Genomic DNA, 20,000 nt, shown 5'->3' on the forward strand with positions numbered 1-20,000 from the left:
TACTTACATGAAGGTCATTAGTCTGTAGTAAAGCTGGCAGGATGCCCCACCTTAAATAAATGGGGCACTCATTTTGAATTTGTTGTCCTTACCATACATAAAAAATCCCAGTTATTTGGGGTATTTTATAGTTTATATAACAGCTTTTATGAGTTAAAAACTATTTCAACCTTAATAATATCAAACCATGAAATCTCTTGAGCTAAAAGTAATGCATCACAGGGTTAAAGTGAATTCAATAATATTTATTGTATATTATTGTTAGCTAACCTTAGTCATACATGTAATTCATGTTAATGATAATAAAAAAAATGATCGATTGGATTATGTTCTGGAAATTTTTCTGGTTCCAGGCACTAGGGCAGCTTGGTGGGGGGGGGGGGAACTGATCATGTGACGCTAACCTGAAGAGACTTTATGTAACAGCCTGTATGGACTCAAAAAACAATCAGTTTTAAATTAAAAAAATGATGTGTATTAATAATATTGCAACGCTGTATCTACCACACTATCCCTCCTTTAACACGTTCACTACAGCATCATTAACTCGTAGTACACTTGTGTATGAGAACCCTATGGCGTTTCACCAAATCTACTCTATTTTAACTTTTTCTACTGATTTAATTAGTGGTTAAAGTGGGGAAAAATAATTTTATAATTCTTACAACGAAGTGTATTATTATGTATTTGTTATGGGTGGCTCATGTTAAACCACAACCTATTTTGCTTACACAGTTATTTCTTGTGTGCAGCTTAAGTCACCCATGCCTGACATGCGCAGTGGTATCCCTTGGTCGCACCAATTTCAGCTACTATACTGCATCAGCCTCTAAGCTACAGTATATATATATATATATATATATATATATATATATATATATATATATATGTTTCTTATGTTTTGGAGCCTTATTCAGTAAAGCTCCAAAACAGCTTTTATTTTGTAATTAAATACAAAATACAAATACCAAATCACTTTATTTCCAATTACATTAAGTATTGAAATGGTGTCAGGTAATTAAAAAAAACCAAAATCGTTCAAGTAATGGTTCATTGTATTCTTTTATGGAACTCAGCCACTGAGTAGAATGAATTGAGGGTGTTCTTCAATCTTCCTCTGGGGGTCTTATTTTCTTTGGCAGTAGGTTATACAGCTTGTGCTATATCGGGTGTTGTAGTCATGAAGATCTCTCTCTACCTTGGGTCAAAAATTGTCCAACAGCATATATTAGAACTTCTTTTATGAAGAGGTTTACTATAGTCATGATCTTTAGACTTATAAATGCTTCTCTATAACTTTCCCCGAAGCCTAGCTCTGATAAGGCTCTTTTCCAACACCAGATATTGGTCCAATAGAATATAAATAGTGTGTGGCATGAGTAGGGGACTCATGGCAGTAAACATTGTACACAGTGACATTTCCTTAATTGATACAATCTGATGGTTTTGCCAATTTCTCATATTTCTCAAGATTATCAAATTTAACAACACAGCAAACCTTAGGATTTTTGCTCCATAAGAACAATGTTATATCAATTTGATCACCTTATTTTTATTAGTAGAATCATGGGAGGATTTTCATTTTAATGATATTATCATTAAATGAACATGAAACACTTTTTAGGTTTTATATAATTTATTGTTTATTCAGACAAAAATTTCAAACCATTTTGTGCTTCCAAGGTATAAATATTAAAAGATAGGCTGTACACTTTACAAGAAAAACTAAAACGCATTTCAGTGTGTAATAATCTTTTTTTTTTTAAGATGCGACGCCTTTCATAATTCTATGACCAAAACTAAGGAGGTGAGGATTTTATAATTTAAAATTTTTCTTATTAGGAGAAACTCAAGGTAATTCTACTATAGCCAGCTCTTGAATAAGCTGGTGAAAATATTAGCCTCAAATAAACACTTCAACACACTGTAATTTATTTTTATTACATTTGAACCCTTATTTGATATGAAGTTCTGGTAATGTAATTTTTGTAATATATAAATAAATAATTTTTCTATTATTTAAATTAGTGAATTTTATTTCATTTTAAAACTTGAAGCTTCTGTCTCAGATTCCATAAACATTAATCTGAGCATATCACTTTCATAGACAATCTCTTTTAGATTTCTAGATCCAAAGGCAAGGACGGATTTGTGAGAAGAGCAGTGTCACCAGATGCTAAACCACCAATATAAAAATTATTTTGTGATATTTTTTATTATATTATATAATTGAAAAAGATCGCACATTGGCGTAAATTCATTTTACTATCATATTAAATTTGTTACTATTAATAAATGACACAAACTGTTTGGTAAAATGATCAATCTTTATAATTAATATTTACATGTGTTTGATCAATGTAACAGGTTTAAACCCCGCAGCCCGCATTACATTGTGCTGCCAAACTATGACAATAAGGCAGAAAAAGTACCAGAGGGAGAGAGGCTATGAAACAGTATGTATCGTCATAAGGAAATTTCATTAGAACATTAGAAATGCCTATCATGAATGAACTATCATTTGATTCAGAATTGTCACTTGAACATCTATTTAGACTTGAGTTCAAAGAAAGCTCATTTTATATGTAACTTTTAATAGTAATTGTAGATTGGTAACTATTTAATATTTGACATCTTTTTCACAGCTCCACCCACATAGATATATTACATGAATCCTGGTATTTGTATAATTCAGTATCCTCCACTACAGCTCAGAAATTTACACATAAAGAAGCTCTATGATTATAATACATGATTCCCTAACAGATGTTCTGCATACAGTGATGGACAGCCCTGGATGTAAAGATGTACTTTTTTGAAGTACTGCACACTTACCACTTCAGAGATTTATACCCACATGAGTCTCTGTGGTTATAATACATAATCCTCCAACACCTGCACAGCCACTATATACTAGATGCCATTGATATACTAATAAACAAAATATCATGTTTTTTGAGAATAATGATGCGTTTAGCAATATTTCATTAAAATAATCTTAAATCAACACACTCCACTGGGAAAACACTGTCATATTTTAAAATATATTTGACTGCATGATTTCTACAAGTAATTGGAAAGGAGCAAAATTCTTCAACATATCAATGTAAATGTTTCCAGAAAAAAGGACCAATTATTCAATCGTGAGAAATTCCACACCATACATTTTACTCTTTACTTACTATCCCTCAACAATGTGTGTTCTCAGTTCTCCATATCCTAAAATTTTGCTTTTTTACTTTACCTGATAAATGAAAAATAGCCTTATCAAAGAAAACTATTCTTTTTAAATAAATATCGTGGTTTAAGTTATGTAGCATAGTTACAGCAAATACTTTCAGATAATCCAGTAATTTAGTGTAATCTTTTGTAAAATTTGTAGTTTTTTATGATGGAATTCTAGCGATTTGAGAACTCTGTATACAGGTGAGTGTTTCATATCTTTTTGGATTGTTCATAAATGACTGATCATGCCACACATCCTCATCGCTGATACATATAGGGACAATCATTATTTTTCTTGTAGTGTAAACTGCCAGTGTTCAGGAATTTTTTATTCCAAGCCTTAATTAAAGGTCAGGAGGGTATATATTACATCTCATTTTTAAATCTCTGCTGAACAGCAACATCAGACTTTGTTTCAATAAACCAATCCACACACTGTGCTGTAACATAAGTGTCTATTGCAATTTCAATGAGACTTCTATTATTTGTTTATGTTTAATAGTCAACAATTTAAACCAATCAGCTGATTAAACTTCTTGAGCCTCTAATGTGGTGGCATTAGGAAACTTAATGGAATAATAATAATATAGTTCTCATTCAATGGAATATAAATGGGAGAATATTGGAGCTGTACACTTATTTTTAATACCCTGTATTACTTTTGAAACCTTTCTTTTCTGAGAGAAATGTAAACAGAAGTATAATAATTGATAAGATTTATTAGTACCTAATTAAACACTGAGATTACATATATACTAAAACCAGCAAGATATTAAAATTGTCAGAATTTCAAAAATGATATTTAGTTTGTGAAAATATGTACCATAATTAGCTTTTATGCTGAAGTAACACATTCATCTACAACACAAGTAAAATGGTGCAAAATAATATCACATACCAGTATATTTTCCCAAAAGTTTGTAATAAATATTAATCACTGTAATGATGGCACACACTTTGTTTTTAAACTGCATGATGGGAAGAAAAAGTTAATTAAATCCTAAGAAATAACTATACCCTGAACTGAATTTCAAAGTTAATACCGTGCACAATTTAGTATTTCAGTCAGCAGATATCTAGCAAAATAACACACAAGTGATATTCAGTTGATCTGATGTTTTTCTCCATATCACATTAGGCAAAGTTGTCTCTAAACTAAAAAAATTGAGCAGTATGATAGTACAAATCATTAAGTAGAATGAGATCTCATACGGTACCACAAGAATAAAAAATAAACAAAACTACAACAGGTGACAGAAGTGCGACGACCAATGCTCATTGACAACTAACTATAAAGCCAAAACAAGCCAGATTCTAACTTAGAACTTTAGTTAGTTTCTAAATGTTTATGTGAAAACATTATTAGTAAATTTAATTGTTTTCGAAACATGTTTATTTGTTTTTCTAAAATGTATAGATTCTGAATCCAAGTTGAAAATGACGTTAGTGATTTTTTCAGCAATTTAATGTAACCAAAATAAAAAGTACAATTTAAAACAATTAAAAATTTTAGTTTTCTTTAAAGTATTAACAAATGAAGTATTAGAATTTGAAATGAAATTTAATGTAAGTGTTACAAGAATATGAAAAACTAAGACACTATTTATACAGTAAAATAAATGTTAACAGTATTTATATGAAAAAATGGATTTGTAAATTAAAGGGGAGTACTAAATTGTTGCTTCACGTGATATAAATTTAGATCCGTCTGTGCCTAGAGGTATCACTTGGAAAATTATATTAATTATATTATTGGTATGATATTAATTTCAGTTACAAGCAAAACAAGTTTTTGTACTACTTCTGCTCCAAATGAACTTCAATGATAAGTAACTCTATAACATAAAGCTAAACGCAATCTGGAAACAGGTCTTGTAACAATTTTAATAGTGAACACAGGTGACAAAAGTGTTTTGAAAAAATCATTTTCAAAGAATGACTTTGACTGCTAAAAAGATTACTCATTATACGTTTTATGACTTAAATTTGTCAATTTAGTAAAAATCTATACTTAAGGAACTTGTTTAATAAATTTTTTTGCAGTAAATCATAAATCTCAAGGTAAAGATGAGATCAGGTAAAGCTTCTAATGCACAATTATGTGTAAAAATAAAAAACTTATGGGTTCTAAACCAGCCTGAAATGAATCACAAATCAAATATATTAAACCATAAATAAAATTTATTTCAACCTAAAGTAAACATAAACAAAATGAAACAAATTTTTCAAAACTGACCAATGCTTCAATCAAGACTTCCAATACGATCTGAAACAAAACATAACAAATAATATTGCTAATATTTCTTTTAGAACCACTAAAAAGCTGAAGCATAGCTTTAGATATATAGCTTTACTTTAAACTCAAATACATTTAAGATGAAATAATTTGAATATAAAAAAAGAGCAGTGTTATGTTATGTCACAGCTTATTTGTCGAAACAGGTTATTTACAAGAACTGTTGTTTCTGTGCTATAAATTCTGATAACTGCCTTTCAAACTATAAATTATAATAAAATTACAATTTCTATAATGTTTCTGTGTAATATTTAATTAAAACTTTGTACAGCTGTTATATATCAACCTTTTGAAATATTAAAAAAAAAATAAACAAAGTTTATTAAAAATTATAGAATCCTAAGACACCTTTTTGCTTTGCTCTGCAATGTAACTTAGATATCATATTTACTTTTCCTAACTTAATAGTATGAGATATGATAATTTGTGTAAGGACAATGATTGTTAAAAATTTCTTATATGAAACAAGCAATTTCTTATATCAAACACATCATTGTGCATCTACATTGGGAAATGGTTAAATCAATATTCTTGCACAAATTCAAATGACCACCATTATTGTAACTTATTATTTGTTAAGACTGACTAACAAACTGATCCAAGGTGCATGTAAATATTATTTCTGAATCTGTATTCTGTAAATACTGTAAGTTCAATCTGAATCTATTAATTGTTATATTGCATTAGAATATATGTTATATCGAAGAATAGTTTCATTACAAACATTGAGGTTTTGATTGAATAATATGTATAAATCCTATAAACATAAGGATATAAAAAAAAACAAATATTCTTTCTTGCTAATTTGGAGAGAGGGTAAATTTCATATATCCACATAGGAGGTGCCAAAGGTGCCGTGGTACCACCACTAGATTGAGATTTGGTCTGTGCAGTGTGAGTTTTATGTAGAAACCAGACAACTACAAGATTTCTATGTCAGCACTATTTAATAATCAGTTCATATATTGATATAATCTACTTTCATTTCACAAAGCATTTGCCACATATACAAAATGTGTCATCGGCAGCCATTGCGATAAGTTGGTGTGCTGTGGAACTATGTTGTTATTGTGTGCTTTGACTGTAATCCAGCTGGTGAATTCACCGGAGTACTCGCTAGATGTAAAGGAGTTGATCCGTTCATTATGCATGTTATTTATTGTCACTGTTATGCACATTGTTTAAACTTTGCTATGGTTAGTGCCTGTGCAAAATCATAAGGAAAATCAAATTATTTTTTACTTCTTTGGAATAGTAAAGATGATTTGTAACTTTACTGAAGATAGTCCAAAGAGGCATGTGGTCTTAGAGGACATCAACTAACAATCTGCAATTCAACTATAGCTTCTGAAGTCCCTTTCAGACACCAGATGGGTCTGTCATTCAGAAGCGGTGTCTGTGGTTTATGTTGCTTATATGAAACTGTAAAATTCATTGAACAGTGTATGGAGCCTAGTACCTGTTCAAAAGTTAGGCTACCAGTAAAAGTATTTTGCTACAAGTGAAATCTATTAATTTTATTCAATCTTTTCAAATTATGCATCCCGTACTTCAGCTTGTTGTGAAAGTGAGTAAAGATCTGCAAAGTCATAAAATAAACCTTTTCCAAGCAGTTTATGATGTAAACAGCCTAGATCTTGCTTTAGTAGAATTGAGAAATGGTGAAGAACAATTTGAGGAAATCTTTATTAAAACAAAGGACATGTGTAGTACACTAGATATTGAAATCCCAAATATTCATAGAAGTATGAGTATAAGTCTTATTAGAAGACACTAGTTGCCCTTTTTTCCCTTTCTATACACACCCAAATAAAGAAGAATAAAATTTAACTATTTACTTATTACCCTGTTTTGGACGCTCTTGTAAAACATCTGAATGCTGGATTTGTTCAAGAAACAAAAGAAAAGTGATTTCTGATACAGGAAGATTGATGGGATTAAATATTAATGGCTGTTTGAAGTGTGAAAATGATGATATTGAAATTCTCGCAAAACAAGTCAATGTCAATTCTGCAGAATTAGCCGCAGAATTTAAGCTGTTAAAATCAGAGAAGCATGGGAAAGCTTATACTCATTTTCCGCCTAAAAGAGTTTCGATATGTATCAACTGGTTTTCGAAGTTCCAACGAGATTCACAAAATCTTCTCAAAACACATTGTCATGAAATCCAAGCTCAGATCTACAATGCGTCAAGATCGTTTAGAAAACTTGATTACGTTTGTGGAACAAGAACTGGCTGCGAACGTAAGAATTGACATCTTCAAGAACACTGTTTCATTCAACCGTCAGATGACAATAAAGTGACATGAAACATCAATGTGTAATACTTGCCATTTAAGACACATGTATTGCTTTGATCTTGACTTTGACTTTTTCAACTAAAAATTAATAAACTCATTACTTGGCTCATACTCATACATTATGCTTGGCTAAGAAGACTAAATGTATCAACTCACTCATTAAAAGAATCAATTAATCTGAATTACACCACCACTACTGAAGGCCTGCACACGCCTATGCATATCCACATATGACATCTTGAAATGTCAAAAACTTAAGATGCATTATTAGATTAGATGGTTTGTATAGTAATGATGTACTATAATAATATACTCGTAACACTTTCAAATAATTATAAACACCCATCTTATAACCCTCCCAAACAAATTTTTGTGAAAATATAAATTAGTTTGTAATGAATATAACTGACATATAAACATTCCAAACTTTGACCAACCATAGAGATAGAGTGCACCCATAAAGAGAAGGTTGTGTTAGATAGATATAGATTGACAGTGCTTAATGCTTTTCATATGTTGAAATTCATGTTGGTTCTAAACAAGTTAGCACGGCAACTTTCATTTAAATGAATAGTCAGTGTTTTTTAATTTTACTGTGTTGTACAAACATATGCTTTTTTATGCCCCTGCTAAGAATATTAACTGAGATTTGTAATTCTTATTTATTATTACCTTTTGTAGGATATCATTATAATTTCTAACAAAAAAGTTTTTCTATATAATGACATCAGATGAATAAGTCAGCTGTTTTGTTTAAATTCAGTTTTTATTGTGTATAGTAAAAAAGAGCATAAATAATGCTCAGATAATTAATTTCTTTTCAATAAAAATGCATTACATACCTTGTCACCTGCAACTAACTCAGAGAACTATTGCAGCGATAGGCTGAGCTGCTGAGATGAAAGATCCAGCAGCCAAGTTACCGACATATGACAGGCCAGCGGCGGCTATTGACCCCATCACGATGCCGGTGGAAGTAAATCCAACTGCGGGTAATATCACTGGAGCTAATGGTGGACACACCACCGATACCACAGCCCCTGCTGTGCTTGCTATTGCCCAAGCAAACAATGTTGCCATGATGGAAAATCTAGAAACATAAACAACTTGTTACTAACTAACAATATGGTATCTTGCAATTAAGGCCTAGATTAGGCTATACATTACTTTCATCTTTTTTTTAAACACCTGAAAATAAACATACCATATAATTGATTGTTCTCTTATTTATACTTTTCTCATTTCTAGCTATTTGGTTTTTATAATTTGTTAATGCACCTTTCTATAAACAAACATTTTTGCTTGTTTGTGTTAATTTTAATAATATACAGTGTGGACCAGACCAACTGGGCTACTGATTGTAGCTGTTTAAGTAAAGATAGAAACTAGGTGTTTCAACGGTACCCTTTTTGTGGGCAAAGAATTCAATACAATTATTTAGAACCTCCAAAATATCCCCCCCCACCCCCCCCCCCCCCCACCCCCCCCCCCCCCCACCCCCCCCCCCCCCCACCCCCCCCCCCCCCCACCCCCCCCCCCCCCCACCCCCCCCCCCACCAAATTTATTTATAGATTAATATTCAATTATCAAACAGTAAAGAACTTGGTAATGAACTTCTATTACACAAACATACAATACAACAAGGAGTATCATCACATGATACATTGCTCACATGGGCTAGAAACACTCATACCAAAACATTGGTGACATGTAGTTTGACTTTAACTAATGATCCTAACATACATCCTCTTTATTAGCCTGTTGGACGAGAGTCTAGTGTTTACTTTTGCCTGGAATCATCAATCTACAGTTGAAATATAGACAAACAATCACTCATCCTGTAGTGAAGCTTTGCTTTTCCTCCAAAGAAAAACCTACAACTTATAAAAAACATATTTTAATTTGAAGGTTTATTACATTACGTTTTTGTTCTTGTTTAAATAACTTAGTAGTTTTTGAAAGAAGAAAACTACATTTTGCACTGGGGTGCCGTTTGGTGAAGAATATTACTCTTTAGATAGTTATATCAATATAATATAATGCAATTTTAACTTTTTCCAAAGTAAATAAGGATTAAGACACATAGGCAAGGTTATGGTGCCTGACAGGTATGAACATTTGGGAAGTACAAAAGTCATAGCTGTGGGAATATTAACAGACCACGGACCTCTTTCTCTGAGCTCTTAAATGTTTGAAAGCTGGATCCAAGAGAATTGATTTTTTTTGTAGTAACCTGACGATTAATGAGAACTGACAAGTTATGGGAGTAAGATTCTCGGATCCAGTGGTATGGCTACACTAAATTTAATATCCTCTTCAGAATAAAAATATGATTGGTGTTGTCATGCACTCAAAGGACTTATTGAGGATAATCAAATATTTTAACTAGATTGAACAGACCAAGATAACCTCTGAAGCCTTGAAACATAAATTTAGGTCAAGGGCTCTTAGAGCTGATTGTTTTGTAGTCAAATTGTAAAATAGGAAGTCAAATCATCAAATCTCACATAGCCCTTGCAGCTCTGGTTATCTTTTTATTCCACCTATTGAAATTCAGGGTCTTGGTAAATCCCTGTTATGATTTCCCTTAAAATCAGATAAATTAGGCTAAAATTCATGAAAAGCTCAAGTATATACATGCACGGCAAGCAGATGATGTTATTAGCTTTAAAATTGTGTTTCTGTGTCAGAACCAGCCTTACATCTACTCCCGAATAAAAGTATAGATACCTGATTTTGAACACTGGCCAAAAACTAGTACAGCTAAAATTATGGGAGCTATATTCAAATGTAGCTTGTTTATTTCTGCATTTAGAGATTGATAGCAAATTGTTTACAAAGAATAACTTCTAGTTTTTGTGATGATAACAACAACAAAAAATGTACAGATTTTTGGTGCTTTTCAACCAAACTGCGTCTTTGAAAATCCATAAATCGAAAACTTGTGATCCAATTAAAACCAAATCTGCCATCTTTATATGTTACAAAATGTATAACACAACACTTTTATAACATAACAATGGCAAATTTCCAAAATCCTATTACCCTTTCAAAACCTTCCACCATCATCAATAACAAACTTTATACAAAGAAGACCAAATTGAATTGTTATATAAGATAGATAGGTACAAGAGTACTGCTTTTTAGTATATCATTTTAGAATTGTAGAATGTTATGAATAAAAGTTGTTGTACAATTTAACCAACCAATGTGACCAACAATGATCAATATGGCTTTTATATAATACGAGGGCTGTTTTTTAAGTAAGGGCCGTTCTCACGTACACGGTAGTAGTTCGCGTTCCTGCCGTAACGAGCGTGCGCCCCGCCTCCCGGCATTCTTAGCGAACAACTTCATGCCAGTTGCAGCTCTGTAGCTAACCTGTATGCATTACTGTGGATCTTTAAAATGTTTTAAGATTATCGAATCACCCGCCGCGTGTGAGATTCGGTCAGTGATACGATTTTTGACTGCAAGAAACATGTCGGCTGCTGACATTCACCGTCAGCTTTGTGAGGTGTATGGTGCCAAGGCAATGAGTGAAGGTAAAGTGCGGAAATGGGTCCGAGAATTTAAAGATGGCCGCGAAAATGTCCACGATGAAGATCGCTCAGGCCGGCCATCTGTGATCACGGGAGATTTGATTACTGCAGTTGACGCAAAAATTCATGAGGACCGACGGTTCACAATAACCACTCTCTCTATGGAATTTCCTCAAGTGTCCAGGTCAGTACTGTACAAAATTGTGTCAGAAAACCTAAACTTTAAAAAATTGTGCTCAAGATGGGTACCCAAACTCCTCACTGAGGATCACAAAAAAAAGAGATTAAGCAGTTCTTTGACTTTCTTGACCCGCTACGACGAGGAAGGAGACGACATGTTGAGTCGAATTGTCACAGGAGATGAAACATGGGTATCCCATATCACTCCTGAATCAAAGCAACAGTCCATGGAATGGCGGCACACAACATCTCCAGTCAAAGTCAAAGCCAAGCAAACGCTGTTGCGGCGCAAAGTTATGGCAACTGTGTTCTGGGACAGGCGCGGTGTTTTGCTAGTGGACTTTATGCCGCGAGGAATGACGATTAACTCAGAAGCCTACTGCGCAACCCTGGCCAGTCTCCGACGCGCCATTCAGAACAAAAGACGCGGCATGCTGACAAAGGGAATTCTGCTCCTCCACGACAATGCAAGGCCTCACACCGCTGCTCGGACACAGGAAATGATCGACTCTTTTGGCTGGGAAGTTTTGAATCATCCGCCGTACAGCCCCGACCTTGCTCCGAACGATTTCCACCTTTTTCGTTACTTGAAAAATCATCTTGGCGGGAAGCGCTACAATGACGACGAAGAAGTCAAGACGGCCGTGAACTCCTGGTTGTCAGAGCAGGCGGCAGATTTCTTTGAAGAGGGATTTCAAAACTTAGTTTTAAGATATGATAAGTGCCTTAACAAACAAGGCAACTATGTAGAAAAATAAAGAAAAGTATGCAGATTCTGAAAATAAATGTATTTTGAAAAAAATAATTGTTGTTTATTTACAAAAAAAAAACGGCCCTTACTTAAAAAACAGCCCTCGTACATGGTTCGCTTTTTGCAATTTGATGCCATTTACTTTGTTGGAGTTATTATGACATCTGTAGAACTTAGATGTTATTTATGAAACCAGGCACAAACCTTAGGAACTACAATTAGAGGCAGCATGATTGGAAGAGTAATTAATTTGGCAAAACTAAAACACGAGCTGCCAAAAATCAGTCCCTGATAAGACCATAGACAGGTGCCAGATCATAAGACCAATAAAAGCAAGATTTCTTGTTTTTTATATTTTTAACATGATGACAGTATTTTATTAATTTATGGACAAGCAGAAATAAAATTCATATATAAGTTTTTCTGGCAAAATATTGAATGATTTCTTTAATTTCCCTATGAAGTGACATCACACAATACTGCACTGTCATTAATACGTTTATTTCTCATTCTCCTCAATTAATGGTTTAAACCAATTTTTAACCCTTCTCACCATAGCTATGTTTTGTGTTTAAGTATATCTCAGAGCTTAATTTCAATGTTTTACCAGAAACAATATTTATTCCATGAGAGTAGTTAAATATTTAAATTATCAATAACAACCAGCAATATAATACCCAAAGGCCTAGTTTAAAACAAGAATAACACTTGATTATGGGTTTATCAATAGATAATTAATTAAAAGTGAAAAATAATTATTAACAATGAAATAATTCATTGTCAAACAATATTTTATATTCTTACACTAGGAAAGATATTAATTATATATTTTAGCACACAATTTGATAAATGAATATTATTACAAATATAAGTGCTTAGCTGAGATACTACTAACTTCTAGTTACTGTCTCCAGCTTAGAGATATTAAAGACTTACACATTTAAGTTCTGTTCAGCAACGTTACTGTCAACTATAACTCCTGGAGGCGGTTCCTTCACCAGCGACATTAGTTCCTTCTGCAGCCGTCTCTGAAACACCAGTTGTTAATTAAGTTGTGTTACATAAATAGTAAGTTTGATACATATGTTGCTGCTAGATGGAAATCTCTATACAGTTCAGAAAATCACAAAACTATTCCAAGACTATATTAAATGGTAATTATAAGATGCTTGAGGATTTGTTGGAAGCTACAATTCCAAAAGATAAGATCCAAATTTGTTGTATAGCTTATGGGTTGTAACTTTAATGAAACAGGATTAATATCTTACAATAAGATTAAATAGGCCTGAAACATTTTGACCAGTGTTATTTAAACTCATACGAACATTTTATGTATACTATAAGTTATTACTTCTTACTCTCCTTCAAACATCATTTGTAAAAATGTATAATACTGATATGGGTTATGACTTATGAGCATCTTTTAAATATTTACAATGAATCAGTGCTTCATTATTGTTGTCTAAATAAACGCAGCAGTTACTCTAATTTTACACAGCCAGTTTTAAATCAATTATGTCATATATTATTAAAAATTCAATAGTGTATTATGCTTTTACAAGACAAAAATTCAATATTGATAAAAAACTAAAATACCTCAAGTCGAGTAATTGATGAAACCTCTTTGACAACTTTACTGAAAGAAAATGGCATTTTGACGAGAAGGCTGCCAGTACTCAGACTAGTAACTGTTCAACTAAGTCACTGCTGTTGAATGTGGCAACTCTTCTAATCCTATTGCACTTATTGTGTTTCAACCCCAACCACTGATCACGTGAAGGAACTGTGCACGTGTTATTTAAAATAACTTGTACTAAAAATACATTGTTGACCTAGAATCTTATCAACCTAATTCAAATCCAATTGTATGGACTTATTAATTTATTTAAAAAAAATTGTCCTATTTTTTATAACATAAACAAAAACAACACAATTTCATTGTTTGAAAACATTTAGATATAAGAAATACCCAAGCTTGAATTAAACAGGCTACTACTTTAGGAGAGGTTTCATAACTGATGTGATATTTTATAAGTCAATGTTTTTGGCTCTGCTTCTCTTTAGATTGGTAGATTGACACATGAACTTTCTGTAATTAATGTAAATGGTACCAACAAATCTTGCATTACAAAACATTTGTAAAAAAAGAAACAAGTAGTTAGTTCTAATACTACACATAATGCAGCTATGGTGGAAAGGGCTGATTCGAAGTGAATGTTGAATTTAGCTCCAGTTCACCTTTCTCTTACGTGTAGTATCTTAAATCTGATGCTGTCACAGACTCCTGAAATCTGGAATTAAGTTCGTCTGAAGGGATCCAAAAAGAGTCGGCAATAAAGAATGAAGAATCTTTAAACAAATTCTATCAGATTTCAAATGCTGCAAGTAAGACGAAGGTGAACTGGAGCTGAACTCGCAGTTTTAATACAGTTATTTCTTTTATCTAAAATAAAAAACAGTTTATTGGTTAAACTACAGTCACAATGTATTAGATTTACAATAAATATGAAATGTGGGTTATAATAAGTGATATGAAAATAAAAAAATAACTCCTGGCATAAGAATAACATGCACACTAGCTTAAAAGCAAGGTCAAACACAAAGATTATTAATTTTGATTGAATTTTTTCAAGATATCTTTCAGTTTTCACATGAAATAAATGTTCTGTATGTCAAGATGGCCACCATGACAGCCGATTCTTAAGAGATGACTCTTAATGGAAATATATATTACCTAACACCCAGTTTGTTCAAAGAGCTCCCCCTTGGGGCAAAGATAGTATGTCTCTTAGATGCCAATCCAAGAAACACTGGTTGTCTTAACCCTACATCGGGCGCTAAACGGAGTTTTCCTCCGTGTATTTTTTATTAATAAAAATAGTAATACTTTTTGATGTTGGCAATCGTTTCCCGCAGTGTACTTCACGAGCATCTTTCGGGGAAGTGAAACAATAGCCTCCCGCTTATCTTTGTCAAAATCTGTCAGTATGAGGTCTACTTCCGTGCGAGACTGGACGATTCCTCCGTGAGCGCCCGATATTGTGTTTGTAGTGCTTGGACGAAATCTCCGTGAGCGCCTTATAGTGTTTAGTTTTTATGGAATAATAATCCGTGTGCGCCTAAATGTGTGACCTGTGATGGTTTCTTTTTAAGTTTTACAATATATTTTATTTGAATTTTGTGAAATGGAGAATGAAGACGAGAGACTTGTCAGTACAGTACCCGTGTGCTAGGGAACATTTCAGTACTGTTTATGGAGTGAACATTGTCGTTATAAGAACTAGAAGGAAAATGTTTTGAAACTTTGTGTAGTGTTTAAAAAAATTTTTAGTAAAGAATAAATTTTGATTTTAGAGTAATAATTGACATTACAATTGTATAATATGTCAAGAATTGAAGTAAGTTGTTTTTGTAAGAAGTTAAAAACTAAATTAATTTCCATATATTAGTACAGTAGGTTAAACATTTTTACAATTAATTGCATTATTCCTTAAAATAAATCATGTTGTTATTATACAGTAAAATTTTTTAAGATTTTGAATTTCTTATTTGGAAATTTCATTACATAAGAGAGTAATTTTTATTTAATTTCGAAAAATGAATATATTATATTGTAATTAAATCAGTATGAATATTTAAACAAATAAAAACAGTTTAAACGACTATGATATCCATTATTCGCTAACCTGGAGGAAACCTCCGTGAGCGCCTGATGGTGTTTCTAATTTTAAGCGCCTGATGGAGGGTTAACAAGTATACAGAGACAAGATAGAATTAACATTATACGAGTAGTTAAAAAAAGACTGACATTATCAGTGCCATGATATTGTCAATTTTTATTATAAACATATGATTATTGTAAAACCAGTACTTGAAATTCCTCCTATACAGCCATTTTATACAAAAATTTGGTTCAACACCAATTGTATGATTTTTAAGGTGAGCTCTTAATCAAGGTATTGATAATTATTTTCCTGAGTTGGACTACTACACAATGATATTATCTGCCATGAATCAAATTAGACGTTCTTAAAAGTTTTCCAAACCTAGAAAAAGTATTTTTATGTTGAAAATGTTACGATTAAAATAATGGATACACAGTAGTCAAATCACTAAACATTCACTTCTTTAATAATTATTAACAATTACATTTAAAAAAAGATCTTGCGAGTAAGCGATTTTTATTCACTGAATGTGGAAAAACCATTTCATAAACTGGGATAGCATCTTATTAATAAAAAGTATAATTAGAGTAACAAAACTTCATATTTAAACACGTAATAAAAATATACTTTAATTATATTTTAGTATTAAATGTATTCCTTAAGACTAAATATTTTACAGTACAAATTATACCTACTATACCTTACCTAATATATTACACTCTAGTCCTTCAAATTTATCTTTAAATTACGTGAAAATCAGAATTAAGTACTAGGTTAAGTTTTTGTGACTATACTACTATATAATCCTTGGCCTGAACAGGAAGTAAAAACAATGTCAAAGGTTGTTCCATTAGTGAGATCACAGAGGATTAGCTCATATGTGCTGATGTTGGATATAGATTTTATAAGTTCCCATTGGACTTGGCTGTTACTTAGCTCTAACGAGACTTTGTGACTTACTCTCTGATCCACATTTGGGAAATAAATATCCTGAAATAACTCCTGTTGAAGTTGAATACAAGTTGTACTCTCTGGTAGTAAAGTATACAGAAAAAAGTTTAATGTATTAACTTTTACAATGTGGAAAGTGGGAGCAAGAGGTCTTTCAGTAAAGTCCACAGGTGTTTTCTGAAGAAAGATTTGAAAGGAAGAATACAAACAAATTTCAGAGATGCATTCCTAAGGCTTTATCAGAAGGAGAAAATCTCTAGCCCTTGGGGTGAGAGTGAAGAGTGGAGCGACGAATAAAAATTCTCAATGTAGGTCAAAATTTCACATTTTTATCTTTAGCCGTTTACATTTGGTTCTGATTACAGAATTACATATATTTTAATAATAAAATATATATAACTTTATATTTTAAATGGTTGTATTTCCTCTTAGCCAAAATACCAGGTCAACTAGACCTTTATACATTTTAAAAATATTTTTCTGTATTCAGGAAAGTTACTTTACTATCCTACAGGCCAGCGGCTCATTTTGAGCTGGTGTATCATCTCTGCTTTTATGACATACTTAACCATCAAACCCCGACAAAAAAAATGATATCTACATGTTCCCAATGAACTAAACAATTCCAAATATATATTGAAATTTCCGACAACTTCAAAATTTGACTTCAGCAACTTATAAAGTAGTTGCATAATTAGTGCCAGCCACAAAGTTAAAACATGGATAAAAAACTATTTAAATTTCTAAATATTATACAGAAGGGAATCTTCATTTTGGAAGAATAAAACTTATATCATTGAAAAGAGCAACTTTCTAAACATGAGGTTAGAAGTTTATATCTTTTTCTTTATATGTATAAAAAGTTATACGTATAAAAGTTTATAACATTTGTTGGGTTTGTATTTAACCCTAGAAAGCTAAGGTTCGTAAAAAACACGTTACAGCTAAACATTCGTCAGGGAGACTACCATTAATAAAAACATTTTTATTTTACATAAAAAGGGTTTTAATGAGAAAAAATTAATATTAAAGCTTACTTACATTAAATATAATAGTTTTTTTTTTCAATTGAAAACTTAACAAGTGCAGTCCACTCACCACTTCCCTTGGTGTTCGCCACACATTGCCTTTGAGCAGCGCCGGCAGAAATGGGAGGTCATTCGTCGTTTTTTTGAAGGACAAAATGCACAAATCTTTCTTCCCTGGACAAGTTGAGGATCTATTTGGGCAGCAGGAATATCAACTTCCAGGATGCTGGCGATAGATTCGCGTAGACGCTTTGGCAAAGTTGTGATGCGATTTCGATGTTGAAGCCAAGGCTTGACGAGTTCACTGTGCAATTCTTTTGCAAAATCACGTCTTGAAACTGGCTTTGAGCCCTGAGCAACCATGTTATGTGCGTAAATTGTGTAGCAATTGACTAACATTATGTTAATCATGAAGGAAACAGGATTTTTCCGGACATTTGCCATCGTTAAGTGAAACAAGAAAACAGTAACACTACGTTTCGAGATCTGCAATCTGATCTCTTCTTCAGGTAAAGAACTAACCTAATACATAATTACAAACTAGGTTAAAATAAACAAATCTTACTAAGGCGTTGTGGCACGCCTGAGTCAGGAATCACAACCTACATGTTGTATGTCAACTTCACTAACACTAAAGACATGCACTTAATAAAAAAAAAAACTATACAAAACACCAATCATTAAACTAAACTACGGAATACAGGTCACAATATGTCTTCACTCGTCTACTAACCATTTACGACTGACCAGAGGGGGTAGCCAATGGTAATCGTGACGGCCGGCTAAAACAAGATGGCGGAAATACAAGGAAATAATTTTTTGAATCACATTAATAGTATTTCTCCTTCCATCCGCCTCACAATGGAAGTGGAAGTCCAAAACAAGCTTCCCTTTTTGGATGTGTGTGTATTAAGAGATAGGGATGTCCTTAAGACAACTGTTTTTCGAAAGATAACACACACAGGAAAATATTTAAATTATCAATCCAACCATCAAAAATCTGTCAAAGAAGGAGTAGCCTACTCGTTGTTTGATAGAGCAAAGAGCTTGTGCTCAGATAAAGATGGACTAAAAGAAGAATTTAAGAAAATTGAATCGGATCTCAGAAGCAATGGATACCCTCAATTAGTAATTAATAAGTGCAAACGAACCAGAAGAATCATTCCTGAGTCAGAAAAACAGAATTGTGATAAATTTGCGTTTATGTCAATCCCTTATGTGCCGGGATTATCGGAGAAAATTAGAAGAGTAGGTAGAAAGTACAACATTAGAACCGCGTTTAAAACACACAACACTCTTAGACAAAGTCTCGTAAAAACAAAACCAAAAAATGGCACACAGGATTCCAAAAACTGTGTTTACAGTATAAAATGTAGCTGCAATAGGGAATACATAGGCGAGACAAAAAGACCACTAAACATAAGGATAAAAGAACACAAAGAAAACACGAGAAAGGGTTTCACAGAAAAGTCAAAAATTGCACACCATTGTTGGTCCGAAGACCATCATATGAATTGGGATGAAGCCCACATAATACATCGGGAACCACATTTCTTCAAAAGGAAATTAATTGAGGCAACATACATTAAATTGGCAGACCAACCAATCAGTCAACCATCAGTCGAGATTAGGCCGCTTTGGTTGCCAATTCTAAAAAATGAACTAAAGAGAATACCAAAAGTATCAAACGGATCGGATATTTGCAATAAACCAATGCGGAGTCACAATATGGTTTTAAGAAGTTCATCTCGCATGAACCAATAATAACGAAAGGGCCCATTCCTGTTCCCCTTCCCTTGTATTTCCGCCATCTTGTTTTAGCCGGCCGTCACGATTACCATTGGCTACCCCCTCTGGTCAGTCGTAAATGGTTAGTAGACGAGTGAAGACATATTGTGACCTGTATTCCGTAGTTTAGTTTAATGATTGGTGTTTTGTATAGTTTTTTTTTTTATTAAGTGCATGTCTTTAGTGTTAGTGAAGTTGACATACAACATGTAGGTTGTGATTCCTGACTCAGGCGTGCCACAACGCCTTAGTAAGATTTGTTTATTTTAACCT

The 20,000-nt window shown here is 32.7% G+C and overlaps 1 protein-coding gene across 2 annotated transcripts; it reads right to left on the reverse strand.

Moving 5' to 3' along the window:
* Nucleotides 1-13,175: 13,175 nt before the first annotated feature.
* On the reverse strand, nucleotides 13,176-18,353 carry LOC124354086. Of its 2 annotated transcripts, none has more exons than XR_006921655.1 (2): nucleotides 13,892-15,132; nucleotides 13,176-13,323 (listed from the first exon to the last, which is right to left on the reverse strand). XR_006921655.1 is itself a non-coding variant. In XM_046804290.1 (2 exons), coding segments are annotated over exons 1-2 (342 nt in total). In that variant the 5' UTR covers nucleotides 18,351-18,353; the 3' UTR covers nucleotides 13,211-13,322. The 2 variants fall into 2 exon arrangements, 1 of the variants encoding a protein (XP_046660246.1); XM_046804290.1 differs by lacking the exon at nucleotides 13,892-15,132 and adding an exon at nucleotides 18,010-18,353 and having other exon boundaries at nucleotides 13,211-13,323.
* Nucleotides 18,354-20,000: the final 1,647 nt, after the last annotated feature.

This window comes from Homalodisca vitripennis, chromosome 2 (genome assembly GCF_021130785.1).
Source record: "Homalodisca vitripennis isolate AUS2020 chromosome 2, UT_GWSS_2.1, whole genome shotgun sequence".
NCBI lineage: Eukaryota > Metazoa > Arthropoda > Insecta > Hemiptera > Cicadellidae > Homalodisca > Homalodisca vitripennis.

Bases quoted from the DNA above. Each gene is read 5' to 3' on its own strand.
- LOC124354086 (XM_046804290.1), bottom strand. From the start codon at position 18,350: ATGATTAACATAATGTTAGTCAATTGCTACACAATTTACGCACATAAC.